Below are 18,299 nucleotides of genomic sequence, written 5' to 3'. Positions count from 1 at the left end.
CTACCTTTAGTTTTAAAAGGGAGAAGAAAGACAGGGCATTTGAAGTAATGTGTTTTGACCCCAACGGGTGTACAGGATGTGAAATTAAGGCTGGATGAATGTGTCGATTTTGGTTTCTCGTTTTTCCAGTCTTAGGTTGAGTTCTCCACATTTCCACACCAGTTTGCAAAAGCTTAAGACCTCAAGAAAATTTGTCAGCATTATAATGCAAGTATCTCTTAATATATACATCTTTGAACGACATTCAAAAAATAGTTACACTTGTGGAAGCCAGCACAATGAATCTTACTAGCACAATAGGGCCTTTCTTCCTCTCCCCTGCCCACGTGCCCCTCCCACTTGGCTCTGGAGGGTCAGAAGAAGCCCCAAAACCGAGGCAGGAGGGGAGATGGTGCCATCTGACTAGCAGAAATGCTTGCACTAATGGATTGTTCATCCCAGTGCAACATTGAATTCTACCCTAGGGTGCAATTTTGCCTAATATACAATTTTTTGCAATCAATTTTCCCGAATTTTATGCATTTTTTTGAAGTTATTCTCACTCATTTTTGCATTTTATGCACATTTCCCCAAATGTATGCATTTTTGTACATTACTTGGTTGAAGAACTGTGCTGCTAAACTCAGAAGTGTGGATTTTGCAGGATGGTTTCATTTCCATTCACGCATAGCTTCTGAAAATTCAGTGGATTTGCCCTTAAATGTAAGCAGAATCAAATTTCTCCCCCATCCCTAATTGTAATCATATTGAGCATTCTGTGTAGTGTTTGTATCAAATGGGGGGGGGAGGCAGTTTGTTGTGCCAAATCCACACTACCTGTAATTGCCAAACCTGAATTTTCTAGTGTACCATCCCACCCACAAAAGAACAGTCTGGAAGCATCCCTAGGTTTCAACTTAATGCAGTTACCTGGCTGTAAACTCCGCTGAACACAATGGGAATTGTTTGTAAGCATGTGTAAGACAGTGTTGTCAGTCCCATTGAACTCTGAGGAGTTACTTCTAAGAAACCTGCTACATCATGCTGCAAGTATGCTTACGAATACAGCCCTAGTGCTCTGGAGATCAGGCAAATGAAAGGTCTGATTGAAGAAGGCGTTTTTATTACGGGTTACAAATTCCCAATTGGTAGGTGTTCAGAAATGTTATTTACCAGGAAAGCAACTAGTAGATGTAGCATGATATCAAAGAAACTGGAAATAACTTTTGTCATTGAATCAACCCTATAAGAGACAGAGCATCTGTTGGGTGGACATGTTTCTCACGAACTGTCAATGATTCTCCTGCACTCAGTACCTTGGCATAGAGAGTACAATACTGAATTTTCTTCAATGCCTCAGAGACTGTGGTTAAAACTGCTCCAAATGTATTTGGCATTCCTCTTCCTTGCTTTCTCAGATGGATCTTTTATATACAGTATTTCATTATAGGAATGGGACTCTGCAGTTGCAACAAATGCTTTTGTATCTGAATAATCATGTAATGCTTTATTATTCTCTGAATTGCAGATGTTGATGAATGTGCATCTGAATCACACCAGTGCAACCCCACCCAAATCTGCATCAACACTGAGGGAGGATATACTTGCTCCTGCACAGAAGGATACTGGCTTTTAGAAGGCCAATGTTTAGGTATGTAATACTTTGGGAGGAAGTGTCTTTAAAACAAAACAAAACAGATTGTGATTTCTGCATGATGTATTGCATGATGTATTGGGGAAAATGTATGTCTAGACCACGTAAATAAAGGGTAATAAGGATGCTATTATTCAAATGGATGGCAGGTCTCAGAGAGAGTGTCCTATGAGGTGTTAAGCAGTCATGTCTGACCCAATGCAATGTCTGAATGCAAGACACCGCTACACATTTCAGCAAAGGAGGTGGGTGGCGCTGTGGTCTAAACCACTGAGCCTCTTGGACTTGCCAATCGGAAAGCCGGCAGTTCAAATATGTGCAACAGGGTGAGCTCCCGCTGCTCTGTCCCAGCTTCTGCCAACTTAGCAGTTCGAAAGCATACCGGTGCAAGTAGATAACTAGGTACCACTGTGGCAGGAAGGTAAATGGTGTTTCTGTGTGCTCTGATTTCCGTCACGGTCCTCCATACGCCAGTAGTGGTTTAGTCATGCTGGTCACATGACCCGGAAAGCTGTCTGTGGACAAATGCCGGCTCCCTCAGCCTGAAAGCGAGATGAGCGCTTCACCCCATAGTCACCTTTGACTGGACTTAACTGTCCAGGGTTCCTTTACCTTTACCAACATAGCAAACAGTGTCTTGCATCCAAACAAAGTATTGGGTTGGCTATGAATCAATCATATCTCTAAAGCATAAGTGAGTGTATAATTTGGGCTGGCCAGAATCTTAATTTGAGGTGCACATACCTGGCTCCATATTCATGTTTACATATTTTGGCTATTATTTTTATGATGGCACCACGCTTGACAGTGTCTAGTGCCCAAACTAAGCACTGATTTTAAAAGAAAAGTTGTAAAGTTTTTTTGTTTTGTTTTAAGGCATGGACCATCTAAAACCATTCCATCAGTACTCAACCATTGACTTTTCCATTTTTTAAAACAAAAAGTCAACTTATTTGAGCCATAGTGTTCTATTATCGATTGGAAGTGTTACACATCAATTCGAACCTTGAGGTGTCTTCTTTCAGGTCATGTTAGATTTATTTATTTGCCCTAGTGATCTCAAGAGATACTCAGTTGTAAACAAAAGAGTGTGCAAAAAACAACAACAGGAAACATCATAAAAAGGAATTGTGGCTAATGTGTGTACACCACTTCCCAAACTAGCAGTGGAAACACACTGAATGCTTAATAAATGGGAGTGCATATGTAGCCCAAGTCCACAATAAACTGCCTGTGTGGACATGCCCTTCCCAAAAGATGCATAAGGTGTTTGAGAAACCATCATTTTGATGTTTCTTCCTATTCCTTCGGCTCCAGTATGACATCTTTTCAACAAGTGAACCAAATGCAAAACACATGCTATCAGCTGTTATGAATTTGTGCTCCTCCAACTCACAAAAAGATTTTCTGAAATTGAACACATTCTTTCTTTAGAGATGCTACAGTAAGGTTCCATCTGGTCATTGGGCTTTTCCTACATGCATGGTAATAAAACTTGCCTTTATTTTGCCATTTTCATTTCCTGGCCTTGGAATCTCGGTCTCTCCAGTCTAAATCCCAACATTTTACCCACTACATTTTAATATTGAATTTTTAAATTGTTGTAACCCATCCTAGGACCTCACGGAGAAGGGCAGGTAAGAAATATAATATCATACTGGAGATCTGGAAATGCCTTTTAAACTAAGATTTGTTTAAGATAATGATGATGATGATGATGATGATGATGATGATTTACGAAAAGTGTTTGTAGCCAGCACAGCAGACTGGTAGACTCGCAGCTGTTCTCCTGACCACTTTGCTCTGAAGGAGGACACTTTGAGCCCATTCTCAGAGTCCAGAGATGGTGAAGAAACTCTCAGTGCTGCTGTTGCTTTCACACCAGCAAAAAATTTGATTACCATGCAAGTCAGTGCAGCATTCTTTTAAATGTAACTTTAAAAAATTTTTTACAGCTGGGGGAAAGTTGCTGCTCAATTGTCGAGCTTCCTCTGTTAAAACATAATTTTTGCAGACGTGCTCACAGTGTGATATTTTCTGCTTTGCTTCTTTCTAATGCCACACTGGAACATCATGAGCTTATAAAGCTTGAGAAATACAAATTAAGACCAAAGATTTTGTGATGGTGTATGAACAATGAACAGCTTTATTTATATATTACAGCTGCCATGTTTATTAATTGTACTGATCTCCAACAACACACTAGTCTGCTAGAAGCAATAACAAACATAGTCCCTGTTAAACAGGCTTAGATTAGAACCAATGTGCTAGTTCATGTAATCGAGTGCCTCGTTTTTTCGTACAGCTTGTTCCATGAAAGAGATTTTGCTTGCTCAGCCCACCGTTACAAGGTTTACGATGGTATATTATAAACATGATTTGTGCTTCTGATATACAGGGTTTCTGACTACTGTGTGTGCATGCAGTGATCTGGACTAAAAGCAAAAAGTATCATTAGGAGAGTGTTGGTATGAGCTGGCCTTCAATGGATTGCATAATCCTCAGTTCTTCAGACTTGGACCCCATCTCCAGCCAGTTTAGCCAATGGTTAGGGATGATGGGTGTTGTAGTCCAACAGCATCTGTGAACTCAAGGCAGGCATGGACACACCAACGGCAAAGGGAGATTACAGGGTTCAATGAAATAAGATTTTGCATGCAAAGTAATGGGCCTGAACAATACAGCCTTTGCACACTGAAACAATGAAATCTTTTAGCAAATGGTTGTTCGGGGTGCATGTGGTTATAAATTTTACTGTGTGACAGGTGCAACTAATAGTCCCGTTTGGTATTCACATTTTTCTTTGCAGACATAGATGAATGTCGCTATGGTTACTGTCAGCAGCTATGTGCCAATGTACCAGGCTCCTACTCCTGTACATGCAATCCAGGCTTTATCTTGAATGAAGATGGAAGATCATGCCAAGGTACTGTTTGTGCATGAGAGAGAGAAGACCAGAGAGCACAGTACTTTTTAAACAAAACATTCAACTGATAGAGCTTTCCGAATCTCTTTGGAAGGGTATTCCAGAGGGTTTGTACAACAACTGAAAAGGCCCGTTTCCATGGCGTTTTCAGATGACAATCCATTACGGCCAGCAGAGTCTCCTATGAGGAACACAAAGACCAATGTGGCCTTCAGCCGGGCGGATATTCTGCTATGTAGCCTGGTCCCACGCTGTTTAGGGTTTCCTTGAGTTTGGCTTGGGAGCAGCAACAGGCAGCCAATGCAGATCCCTAAGCACAATTTCAATTTACCCACAGCCTTAAACACATTTATGAACTTTAATGCATGGTGGTTCTTGCAATTTTCTTTTATGAAAGTCCTTGTTCTCCTTCAGCTGCAAAATCATCAAAGCTGTCTGGTCCTGAGTGTGGGGTGGGGGAAATCTCCTAGCAATATGCCCATAAAAAAGTAATCTTAAGAGTTAAGGCTACAGTTTGTTACAGCCACAGACACGCCTTCATCCATTGCCCTTTCCCCCTTGTTTCATCCTGCTGCTTTTGGCCAGGTTTTGTTATGATTGAAGCAGTCAGAGTCTTGAAACTTGTAGATAAACAAGGAAGCACCTGCAGGATACACTTCAGTTTTGTTTGCCATATTGGTCTGAACCCAAACAGACTATGCAGAATCTTTTCAAGATGTCACAGTGGTAAATTGAACTTTTCCAGCACTGAAGCTTTGTTTGCACGTCAGGGTCCAATGTGTACTACCCCATGTTGCCCATTGAGAATAGTGGTTCCCTTGGCAGAATAGCTCCCTCTGGCCTCGTGTACAGAGACAGTTTGGGCAAACTAGGAGTAATTCTTACTTGCCATAAAGTAGTTCCACAAAGAGAGTGAGCAACTGACTCACACATCTGTCACCACTTTCTCTCTAAAGTGGTGATTTGTACATCTCCCAGAAATGACCTTTGGAACATCTCTCAAAGACAAAATATCAGCTATGTTTCTGTGGGCTGTGTCCAATGTCATGGCAGGGATGAGGAATTTATGCACTTTCACATGTAATTGTACTACAGCTGCCACCATTCCTGACCACAAGCTATGGTGGTTGTGGCTAATGGGAGTTGTAGTCCAACAAAATCTGGAAGTCCCCACCTCTGCTTTAAAGGAAAAAATTACTCCAATTACTATTCTCTCTCTTTTGTAGCCAAAATCATCTTAAGATTTGTTAGTTGGTTTTAATTTTAAAAAGTTCTTCTTCGTTGCTGTAAGCCTTAAATAAACTAGAGCCTTGAAAAAAGTTACTGATACCGGTTTCCCACAGATGTGAATGAATGTACAACCAACAATCCTTGTGTGCAAAACTGTGTCAACACCTACGGCTCATTCCTTTGCCGCTGTGACCCTGGCTATGAATTAGAGGCTGATGGTATTAGTTGTACTGGTAAGTAAAAATTGTGGGCATCATTGGCTTTTAGGGGAAAGAACATTTTTTCCACATGTACTTACATTGTTTTAACAACAACAACAACAACAACAAATAATTGTACCCTGCCCATCTGACTGGGATGCCTCAGCCACTCTGGGTGGCTTCCGACAAAATATAAAGGTACACAACGAAACGTCAAACATTAAAAGCTTCCTGAAACATGGCTGCCTTCAGATGTCTATGGAAAGTCATATGATTGTTTATCTGTGTGACATCTGACAGGAGGGCGTTCCACAGGAAGGGCACAACTGACAAGGCCTTTTGCCTGGTTCCCTGTAACTTCACTTCTTACAATGAGGGAAACACCAGAAGGCCCTTGGAGCTCGACCTCCATATTCAGGCTGGGCGATGGGAAGTGGAGATGCTCCTTCAGGTATACATGGAAGGTTAGAGTGATGAAACTAGGAAGGATTAACAGGAACATCCAATCCCACAAAATGTAGGACTCTGAGCAGTTATTTCCATTGGTTTCAATGGAGCATACTCTCAAGGAAAGGTGCACAGGATTGTGTGGGTATATGTATTTTGTTGAATCAGTGCCTCTTAACTGTAGAACCTTGGACTACAGCTTGCTTGGCCTCCTGCAGGTGAACTAAAGAAGCATTTACAGTACACATGTTCTTGCCCCAAGTGTGCTGGCAGTGACCTTAAATCACTGAAGTCAATGAATTTAAGCATATGACTGCAACAAGGATTATACGGCTGTTTCTTGTGCTTTCATACTTGTTTCAGTTATGGAACTTAATACACTTGGTTTAATTTGAAAATGATTAGTTAAGCCTGTTTGTGTTCTGAAATGGTCTCCTGTGCCTAGTTAAATGAGCCAAGCTCTGGGAAAAACAAATCTCCAAAAAATGCTTCGGTCCCCCACCCCCACCCCCAATTTACTATAAGTAGATGCAACACTGCCTGGCTTACAGTAAAAAGAACACTTGGGGTGGGTCTTACTCAGAGTAGACCTATTGAAATTAATGTACCTAGCTTAGTCATGTTCATTCTTTTCAGTGTGCCTGCTCTGAGTTAAATCTAGCTGAAGACCACCCTCAGTTTGTGCAGACAGGGGACCTCTGTGGCTAGGGGTGAGGAAACTCAGGCCCAGGGGCTGAGTGTGGCCCTCCAGGCCTCTCCAACTGGCCCTCAAAACCCTTCCCAAGTCACACTCCCTCTGCCTAGGCTGAAAAAGGTTTTGTTTCGTTCAGTGGAGACTGGTTCATTAGGGAGAGTGGGGCACTGCCCCCCTGACCTCTCTCTGTCCCCATCCAGTTACCACCTGCCTGCTTTCTTACTGACACCTAACCCAGGGGGTGGCACTGCTTGTCAACTTCTTCCTCCTTTGTTCAATGTTGCCTCTTGTAGGGAGTAGAATGGGGCAAATCTAGACTTAAATCGGATCTGCCTGTCATTTGCTCTGGCTACACTTCCTGGTGGCCTCTCCGCCATCCAACTCACCCTGTCCCATGAGCACCAGCCACCATGGCTTCCTCTGCCTTAGGTCATTCATCTGGGCAAGATTTCATTTTAAAGGGAAAACAGTACTCCAGACACAGCATTTGAGTTGGTATTTCTGCCTACAGTAGAGCTTTTTCAACATCATGATGTACTTGCTAAAAAATTAGAACACTCCATGCTAAACACTTAGTTTTGGTACTTCTGAGGATCAGTTCTTAATTTGGCATATTGCTACTAGACATGCTCCTTTTTTCACCATCTGGCTGCATTTCATATTTGCAGACATCACAGGAAGGAAAAAATTCAAAGCCCAATGATTTCCCTAAGAGATACAGCATGCCAGTTCTGGGATTAGACTGCCTAGTTGTCAAACCCAAATCCCCAAATATTATTTTGTTCGGTGTTGTTATTGTACCTAAAAATGCAAGGTCCTGTACAAAAATAGCGCTGGTGTTGCCCATAGATTCCTTTCACCTCCTCTCCCATTGGTGTCAAAAGGTAATAAATTAGCTTGGCTTTCCTTCACTTTGGCTCAGTGTTGGAATTGCTTTAATCCTGTGGGCTTCTTCTGAATCTTAAGTTCGTGCACATCTCCCCAAATATTCCAAATAAAATCTGGTTTCAATCAACGTTTTGGAAGATTGCTTAGTCATCCTAGTATTGTGAAACCCTTTGCTGGCCTAGTCTGGCACATCTGTAGTGATTCTAAAATTGGTTTATGGCTGTAGATTATATAACATGATTTACACAATCCAGCAGTGTTACAAGGGGCAGGGCAGCATCAGAATCCCTTATCTAGGAAAGGACAGTTTTAGATAGACGGCTTCCCAATGTGGGCCAAGAGTGGCAGAGGTGAGCATGAATGGTACATAGGTGGAGAGCTCCTTTGTCCCATAAGATGCTTGTGATAGGACTGGTTGAGGAAGTGATATATGGTAGGGAATATGATGTGAGGGTGATGGGAGATGGGCTGCCCTCTGTTTGTTGAGGTGGAATTTGGGTCATGAGATGGTCCATGGGCACTGGCGGAGGAAGAGGAGTGCGGGGGGAGCACACTGCCCCCGGCAGCGCGATCCCAGCAGGGTGCCATCACGGCTGACCCCCCGTCTGTGCTGGGTGTCACGCCCCTGCGAGCGGCACACCCCACACCCAGGATGCATGCCAGCCCCGCTCCCGCCTGCTCTCTGCCCCCCCCCCCCGTGCCGGTGCATGTAACTCCACCACTGTCCATGGGTTGTAGCCTCCAAAGAAACTCAAGGGCAACTTAAGAGGGTTGGTAAGCACCATAAAACTAGTGTTATAGAAAATGAGTTGAGAAACATAGGTTGAACCACTTACTCATATTGACAAGTAATGGTCTGAACCTATCACCAATGAACTGCTAACTCTTCATGATCCCAAATTTACAGATATGGATGAATGCAGCTTCTCGGAATTTCTTTGTCAGCATGAATGTGTCAACCAGCCAGGTAGTTACTACTGCTTCTGCCCTGCTGGCTATGTTCTTCTTGATGATATCCGATGCCAGGGTAAGAACATTTTGCCAGCTGTTTGTTTTTGTTTTTAATTTTAAAAAACACAAGAGAAAACATTAACTTTTTCTTGAAATAAATGTTAATGAAGCAAAGGATGAACATAAGGTCTAAGCCATTAGAAATGCATGTTGGGAGCTATTGTGCAACACTGCTGAACACATAACTATGTGTGTGGTGTCATTACAGTTCACAAGGTTCTTGGCCTAAGCAACCATTCTCCAGTGCAGTTAAGGATTACACAACAGGTCCCATGCTATTCCTTTTTTTCTGCTCCAACTGTGAAGAAAATGTCAAATCTCCCAATGACCTTAATAGAGAGAGTTGACTCCATACTAAACATGCTTGTTTACTACCGAATTGTGGACAGCAGTGAACTCATTAAAATACCTTACCAAGCAACCAGTTCTTCTGGGTGTATATAGCATTCCCCCCCTCTACCAAGCATAATTGGGAAGTGTTGTTTGCACCGGATCCAACATAGCAAGAGTTAAGCTCAGCAAGTTTTCCTCTCAACCTGTGCAGAAATGCCGTCTGTACATAGCTAAAGTCCTCCAGACAATTGACTGTGCCCGAGTTACAGTCCCAGATGGTGAAAGGTCAGTCAGTGTAAATACTGTAATGGAAAGTGCAGCATCAGTCAGGGAGGATGTTGCTGGGTCCCACAGGTACATCCTGGTTCATGCTAAAATAATTCTCCGAACACAGTTGCATGTACGCTTCTTTGATAATACAGCATGAAGCAGCTATGAAGAAGCCTTATCAAGTATGAACCAGTCATCACAGTGCCTTAGCTCACACCAACATTCTCCTTCGGCACACTGATTACATTGATGGGGAAGCAAACATGGAGTATGGCCAGTTGAATTACATAGCTAGTTCACTGTTGCCCCACTTAAAGGAGAAAAGGTAGTTGGGGGCCATAATGAAACCTCCTGGTCAAACCCCCTAATTCCCTTCAATTTTTGCTAGATCACACATATTTGCTAGATCAACATATTTTGCTAGATCAATAATTTTTGCTAGATCAACATAGCTTTATCTTATAATTGTATAACTCCTTGAGGAGACATCACAATGAGTTTTAATTACGTGCTTGCTTTGTTGCCCTTTGTTGCCCTGTTTAGGGTTTGAGAGTTTTGACATGATCTGCAGTGAATTGTATGATCTCACATTTGCAAGAAGCTGAGCCAATATTCATTTGCTGTTCCTTCGTCCTGCTCTTCTTTGGGTACATTCAGACATGTCAAAATATTTGGGTTGATCCCCATACTCAGAACAACCCTGTGAGATAGATTAGGCTGAGAAAGTATGACTAAAGTCACTCAGTGAGCTTTATGGTGGGTGGAGATTCAGTCCCTGAAAACACTCTAAACACTACAGTACATCATAAAGGTAAAGGTACCCCTGACTGTTAGGTTCAGTTGTGGACGACTCTGGGGTTGTGCGCTCATCTCGCTCTATAGGCCGAGGGAGCCAGCAATTGTCTGCAGACAACTTCCAGGTCATGTGGCCAGCATCTGGTGAACCAAAGCAGCGCACAGAAAGGGTACCTATTTATCTACTTGCACTTTGAGGTGCTTTCGAATTGCTAGGTTGGCAGGAGCTGGGAATGAGCAACGGGAGCTCACCCCATCGCAGGGATTCGAACCACCAACCTTCTGATCAGCAAGCCCTAGGCTCTGTGGTTTAGACCACAGCGCCACCCGCGTGGACATTATACATGGGTAGCATCTTGCAAGACTCTTTGAGATGTGTTTTAGTTAAATTGTTTTCTGTGCCACAAGTGCTAAGGGATTAAAACTCTTACTAAAATATACCAATATTTATTTTTATTTTTTGCATTTTAGATATTAACGAATGTGACGTTGGGAACCACACTTGTACCTTGCAACAAACGTGTTTTAATGTCCAAGGAGGATTCAAATGCCTAGACCCAATAAGGTGTGAGGAGCCTTATATCCTGATCAGTGAAAAGTGAGTACAGTAATATCTTCCTTCGAGAGGCATGTGCTGTTTGGACTTTCTGCTGCTAGCTTTGTGTTACACAATTCAGATTTTAGGGATCTGATCTTTCTCTTATTCCTCTTTAGGTGTATGCATGAAGTGAGAATGTAACTGACAGAAAACTGGAAAAATGGGCTTCACATGGCTATGCTTCATCAAGAAGCTAGAACTACCTGTGGCTCATTGTTGAGTGCATACTCAGTGGCAAACCCAGGTCTATTGCTGTGTATCTGTCCCTTAGCTTAAATAAAAATCTAACTCTTAACGGCATGTATTCCCTCCTATAATAGTACATTCAATATGAAGAATCCTTGTGAGGATGAAATGAGTTGTAGACCTTCCCTGAACTCATGGCATTCTTTATTCAGTCTACATATCTCATCAGGCTCACTTCAAGTCTGCTCCCTTCTGCGCAGAAACGTATGAAACTGCCTTTTATGCAGAGTCAGGCCATAGGTCCAGCTTTGCTGCAGAAGTGCTTTGTTGAGTGCAACCACTGCACTAGCTTTCTCACACAGGTGGGTCATGGTTGTTTACCTGGACAGGTGAGGTGACAGGGAAGTTGACATGGCTTCCAGTGCTCCTACAAGTGAATCTGCACCACACCAGCCACCTCCCAGTCCACCTCCCAGCAGGAAGAAGAAGAAGAAGAAGAAGAAGAAGAAGAAGAAGAAGAAGAAGAAGAAGAAGAAGAAGAAGAAGAAGAAGAAGAAGGGGAGTTTGGATTTGATATCCCGCTTTATCACTACCCTAAGGAGTCTCAAAGCGGCTAACGATCTCCTTTCCCTTCCTCCCCCACAACAAACACTCTGTGAGGTGGGTAGGGCTGAGAGACTTCAGAGAAGTGTGACTAGCCCAAGGTCATCCAGCAGCTGCACGTGGAGGAGCAGAGACGCGAACCCGGTTCCCCAGATTACGAGTCTGCCGCTCTTAACCACTATACCACACTGGCTCTGATAGCCGCTCTTTGGGGTTTCAGGCTGAAGCCTTTTCCAGCCATATCCGAAGATGCCAGGGATTTAATCTGACACCTTCTGCATGCAAAGCAGATGTTCTAAAAATTGATGTCCCTTTCCCAGCTTGTTTTAGTCACAGCGTGGTTTACACACAAGTTTTCAGCAGTAATAGGTTCTGCTTCTCCTTGATCCTGCATTATTCCCTTTTCTATCTGCATTCTGAGTCCATCATTCCTGCCTAGCCCCTGATGGAGATGCAGATTGCTCCTTCCCACTCATCAGATGATAGATGCAATGAGCAGGGAAGGGGATATTTTGGTCCCATTCTGCACCAGGCCCCCTTGCTTGCGATTTGTGTGGGCAAAGCCTGCACTTAAGGTAACAGACCTTAACAGAGCCAATGTATTGCCTTGCCTGCCCCCAAGATGATGTTATAAGAACTGCTTTCTTAGCTTTTAACAGTAACAGGCATAAAATATAAAATTCCTTGTCAGGCCACTAGATGGCAAAAGACTCAACTGTATTTCTAGTTAAACTAGAAATACTGTATGCTTATGAAGAAATAAGAGCAGGTCATTCAAAAGTCTTCAAAGTTGAGCTGTCAATTAGTGTATTCCATAGAGGATGTTGATGGTACTTTTTTTGTATCAAAACAATCCATTTAAGGTTTAAGAACCCAAGTATAAATGGTATGTGCATATTAATTTAGGTCTTGTAAACTGTGGAATATCATCACTCAGTCAATAAACAGATTGATTTAACTGTTATAAACTGATTAATCCAACAGGTGATTGACTTCACAAATTTGTTGATAAACGCTTGTAACACAGCAGGGTGTAGATTATAAAACAGGTTATAGAGAAAACTGAAGTTGAGGATGCAGAGGTTGTGCTATGAAATACTAGATATCATTTCTTGCTAAGCAACACAAAACAAATTCTCTTTGGAAATTTGCTCAATGTCAGACATTGTTGTTGTTTAGTCGTTTAGTCATGCCCGACTCTTCATGACCCCATGGACCATAGCACGCCAGGCACTCCTGTCTTGCACTACCTCCCGCAGTTTGGTCAGACTCATGTTCGTAGCTTCGAGAACACTGTCCAACCATCTCGTCCTCTGTCGTCCCCTTCTCCCCATCTTTCCCAACATCAGGGTCTTTCCCAGGGAGTCTTCTCTTCTCATGAGGTGGCCAAAGTATTGGAGCCTCAGCTTCACGATCTGTCCTTCCAGTGAGCACTCAGGGCTGATTTCCTTCAGAATGGATAGGTTTGATTTTCTAGCAGTCCGTGGGACTCTCAAGAGTCTCCTCCAGCACCATAATTCAAAAGCATCAATTCTTCAGTGATCAGCCTTCTTTATGGTCCAGCTCTTACTTCCATACATCACTATTGGGGAAACCATAGCTTTAACTATACGGACCTTTGTTGGCAAGGTAATGTCAGACATAGCAGCAATAATAATTAGTAGAGTGAATAACTCATTCAGGAAAACATATGCCATTATAAATGTGTTAATTTTCAGGGTACTGCATGACTCTCTGTTGCTTTTGGTGGCAATACTACTACTAGTAACAATTTCTGTTCTTCCAGTCACTGTATGTGCCCAGCTGAAAATCCTGGTTGCAGAGACCAGCCATTTACCATTTTGTACAGAGACATGGATGTTTCAGGGCGCACTGTGCCATCTGATATATTTCAAATGCAAGCAACGTCCCGCTACCCTGGTGCTTATTACATCTTCCAGATAAAATCAGGAAATGAGGGAAGAGAATTCTACATGCGTGTAAGTGGGACAGGATCTTGCATGGCAGATTTACTATTATTATTATTACTACTACTACTACTACTACTACTACATTGAATACCATTTAAAACCTCAAACCCTCTTTGTGTCTTCCACACAGCAAACTGGACCTATCAGTGCCACTCTAGTGATGACCCGTCCTCTGAAGGGGCCACGTGACATTCTCTTGGACCTGGAGATGATTACTGTTAACACTGTCATCAACTTCAGAGGAAGCTCCGTCATTCGGCTGAGGATATATGTACCACAGTATCCCTTCTAAACCAAGAGTTTCATTGCTTTCTTTTGTAAAACACACACACACACACACACACACACACACACACACACACCAGCTGAAAAGGGCATTATCCCTTTTCTGCCAGAACTTTCTTCTCAGGAGTCAGTGCATCTAATAACTCAACATGAAATCAGCATTAAAAGTTGCCATAATGACTCATATTACATCCTCCTCATGGTTTGAAACCACCTGAGCAGTACATTGCCAATGGATTCCATAGGCATTTTTCCTGCAATGATCATGTTCTGTTAAGAATCTTTTGTCTTGCTTTCCAAAACTTTTTATACAGTGTGATTATAAGCTTAAGAAACTGTGAAGTTCTCAACCTTTATACTGGCAATGCTGTTTAGCAGAATAACCAGAGAAACCGTGGGAAATGCTGGCTTTTGCTGTTCTGCTCTCTCTTTTTTCTTCTGCTAACACTTGTGGAATCAGGGAACCACCAGCCCACACTCTCAAAAATGTCTGTGGAATCATCAGTTCTGACCCTGTTATGTGTCTCTATAGAAACTGCCCCTCATTCATCTTGCTTTTTCCCCCGATAGAAAACTTTCCTTCTTTTTAGCCTGGGTTCTTTTCTGCCTTAAAACTTTGGGAAGAAACATGTAGTCACACATGGCCAAGAGAACTGAAGGGAAAGACAGTGGCTTGGTGATGGAGCATCTGTTTTGCAAGCAAAAGGTCCCAGGCTCAATCCCCGCCATCTCCAGGTAAAGGATACCCCTTGCCCTGTCTAAAACCCTGGAGAGTCATTGCCAGTTAGTGTAGACGAGCCTTGCATCATTCCTAGCCAGCATGGCCAGTGATCATAGATGATGTTCTTGTAGCTCAAGAACATCTAGGGGCCCAAGGTTGAGAAAGGCTTGTGTTGACGATGTGTAGCCAGGTAGACCAGTGGCCTGACTCAATTTCCTATATGCTTGTTGAAGAGCTCCCCCACTATCCAGGGCAGGCATAGGCAACCTTGGCTCTCCAGATGTTTTGGAACTACAACTCCCATGATCCCTAGCTAACAGGGCCAGTGGTCAGGGATCATGGGAGTTGTAGTTCCAAAACATCTGGAGAGCCAAGGTTGCCTATACCTTTTCCAGGGCCATGTGCTTGTAATATGCCATAGGCATTTGATGCTTAAATCTGAAAAATCCCACTGGACATGCTCAAGCCACTGGGTTCACATGTTGCGTCCTTTTGGATCCCAGCCACTACCAGGCACTGGTTTTTGATGGAAAGATCACTGGATAGTACTGTTTAAAATATTTATTGTAAAATATACAGGGCCTGGTTCTCCATTTACAATTTGGGCTCCATTTATAATTCTTGTGATTTATAATCACAAGACAGTCTGCAATAGATAAGGAGCTGCGCTATGAAATCAAACACATGCAGGTCACATTTCAGTAGCTCTGGGAAACAGTCCTCATTCTGAACACCAAGAAGAGGCTTCTTTGTTCTCTTCTGTTAGTAGGGAAAGCAATACCTAGGGTTGTGGCACAGTTCAGTGGTAAAATGCATACACATAGGGGCAGAGGGAGAAATTCCAATCAGTTCACCAGCAGCATTAGACCATTTGGGATAGAGCATTTCCCTTTGGGGAAAGAGAACCTGTAGCTCTGTATGAACTACACACAGTGCCTCATGCCCTAAATAACCATTTTTATGTTGCATGACATTTATTTGCTTTGGGGAACTTTTTATTTCTTGATTCTTAACTATTTCAAGGTGTGAACTATTTCACTCTCTTCTGTTTCTATTAGATTGCTTCCAAGGTTGAGCTGACATAGTATTTAGCAAATGTGAACTAGTTACACAAGACCTAACAGAGCAATCCTAACCACATCTATTCAGATGTAAGTCCTATTAAATCCAACAGAGTACTCTTAGGCAAGTTGGGTGACGATTGCAGCCTTAGTTTGCTCTCTTAATGCACATCCCAAATAGCACATTTGCTCTGAATTTCAAAAGTAGCTCAGCAGCCAAGACAGCCAGGGCTAGGAAATTTAAGATACAAAGATATTGCCTGTGCCTCACCTGGGATTATTGTGGTTGTACACAATAATGCTCTTCTAAAATCCCAGCGAGGTACATCAAGAAGATATTTATGGGAGCAAAAAATGAAACCAATTATATTTAGGATACAACTGTGAATGTGGCTCCTAGTTTCCCCCCCATAAAACATGTTTTCTTCTTCCAATTTTGTTTGAAGGGTTGATTTCTAGCACTAGTTAGTGTAACATGTGCACTTCTAAATAATTTCAACAGATCTGCGTAACAATAGATAGTCATGAAATTTATTAATAATATTATCTTGCCTAGTTTTCACAAAGGTTTTTGAGAGAGGAATAGATTGTTCAGGAATTTAAAACATAAAATTGTTCAAAATTTTTAAAATTCAAGTCATTTATAATGCATCAATATGCTTGGTTAGTTTCCCCATGAATATTCCATAACCAATAGAAGTTTGGAGTTGTACTTAACTTATAGGCTGTGTAACATGTTAATAGAGGATCAACCTCCATTTCAGTGGTTTAAGCTCCACAAATCCTTCTGTGAAACAAGCAAAGATGTGCGGATCCAAAGAAAATACAATTATATATGGTTTGCATATGTAGGTTGGGACTCTCAATAACCTCTACATTAAACGATTAAATATGGTTTCATAGAATATAACATTTCAACATAGACTGATAATTATTTCATGGGACCAGCACACCAAGAAAACCTATATGTACATAACACAAACACGATTTAATACTCTAGCTTGAATATTGCAATGAACAAGCTTGAAGTATTCTAAAAAGTATTTTTCAGAGGGCTTTTTGCCACAGCAGTGTCCCCAAGTATAGCACTTTATCCAACACAGGGGTGAAATGGTGATTATTCACTTACATGCAATGAAGGAAAGAGGTGACCTTTTGAGGTACCAGTGACATGGAGGCTGTTCCCCATTCCTAGTGACGCGTAGCTGTTGAGAAGCCTGTTCCTATCAGAATCTCTTTCCCCAGCATTGCCCTATCATGGGTCCTGTCTGGGTCATTACAATCCATTCTCACCATCAACAACACATACATCTTCATAATCCAGATGGTCAAGCATTTGATACTGCAATGTAACTAGTTTCCAACACAAAGAGGATAATGTCATTTACGCTACATGTCTTTGGTGTTTCTGATTCATACACAAATCCTTACTAATTTGTATCTGAACCAAGCTTTTAAAAAAAATAAAAATAAAACTCTTGCATTATTTTTTAAAGATTGTGAAGGAACACAGCATTGAATATGCCAATGTGGAAATGTTCTTTAAGTGTTTGTACAAAAAAAAATTCCAATAAAATTATAAGTGATTTTTTTGATGTGAACATTATTTTTTATTTATTTGTTGTTGTTTTTTTAAAAAAGTTACAATAATGCACAGGGGTTACTTTAGCATTTCTAAGTATTGTTCCATGCAGCCCAATCTCCAAGAGACTCCAGGGTGTTCCAGAACTTACCCAGGGTTCAGTTTCCTTGGAATGAGGTCGAGGCTGTGGTTTTTTGGTTTTTTTTTTTTATATATAGGTAATATATAGGATATATATTACACATATACACAACCTGAGCATAGGATGCTCTAGTTATCTCTAGCTTGGACTACTGCAATGCACTCTATGTGGGGCTACCTTTGAAGGTTACCCGGAAATTACAATTAATCCAGAATGCGGCAGCTAGACTGGTGACTGGGAGCAGCCACCGAGACCACATAACACCTGTCTTGAAAGACCTACATTGGCTCCCAGTACGTTTCTGAGCACAATTCAAAGTGTTGGTGCTGACCTTTAAAACCCTAAATGGCCTCCGTCCAGTATACCTGAAGGAGCGTCTCCACCTCCATAGTTCTGCCCAGACACTGAGGTCCAGTGCTGAAGGCCTTCTGGCGGTTCCCTCGCTGTGAGAAGCCAAGTTACAGGGAACCAGGCAGAGGGCCTTCTTGGTAGTGGCACCCGCCCTGTGGAATGCCCTCCCACCAGATGTCAAAGAGAAAAACAATTACCAGACTTTTAGAGGGCATCTGAAGGCAGTCCTGCTTAGGGAAGTTTTTAATGTTTAATAAATTATTGTCTTTTAATACTTCTGTTGGAAGCCGCCAAGAGTGGCTGGGGAAACCCAGCCAGATGGGCGGGGTATAAATAATAAATTGTTGTTGTTGTTGTTGTTGTTGTTGTTGTT

General features: G+C 42.1%; 1 protein-coding gene across 2 annotated transcripts in view; it reads left to right on the top strand.

Annotated features, from left to right (window-relative positions):
• Positions 1–14,253, top strand: part of FBLN5 (fibulin 5) — a 50,894-nt gene extending 36,641 nt beyond the window's left edge. For both annotated transcript variants that reach the window (XM_035107353.3, XM_035107363.3), the window contains 7 exons: positions 1,508–1,630; positions 4,443–4,559; positions 5,903–6,022; positions 8,926–9,045; positions 10,899–11,025; positions 13,601–13,793; positions 13,915–14,253. In XM_035107353.3, the coding sequence (XP_034963244.1) occupies positions 1,508–1,630; positions 4,443–4,559; positions 5,903–6,022; positions 8,926–9,045; positions 10,899–11,025; positions 13,601–13,793; positions 13,915–14,076 (962 nt within the window). In that variant the 3' untranslated portion in view covers positions 14,077–14,253. The remainder of the gene's footprint in view (positions 1–1,507; positions 1,631–4,442; positions 4,560–5,902; positions 6,023–8,925; positions 9,046–10,898; positions 11,026–13,600; positions 13,794–13,914) is intronic.
• The last annotated feature ends 4,046 nt before the right edge of the window (positions 14,254–18,299 follow it).

The sequence above is a fragment of the Zootoca vivipara genome, chromosome 1, assembly GCF_965207765.1.
Source record: "Zootoca vivipara chromosome 1, rZooViv2.hap1.1, whole genome shotgun sequence".
Lineage (NCBI taxonomy): Eukaryota > Metazoa > Chordata > Lepidosauria > Squamata > Lacertidae > Zootoca > Zootoca vivipara.
The sequence above is the reverse complement of the archived record's forward strand: the minus strand, read 5'-3'. Positions and strand labels throughout refer to the sequence as shown.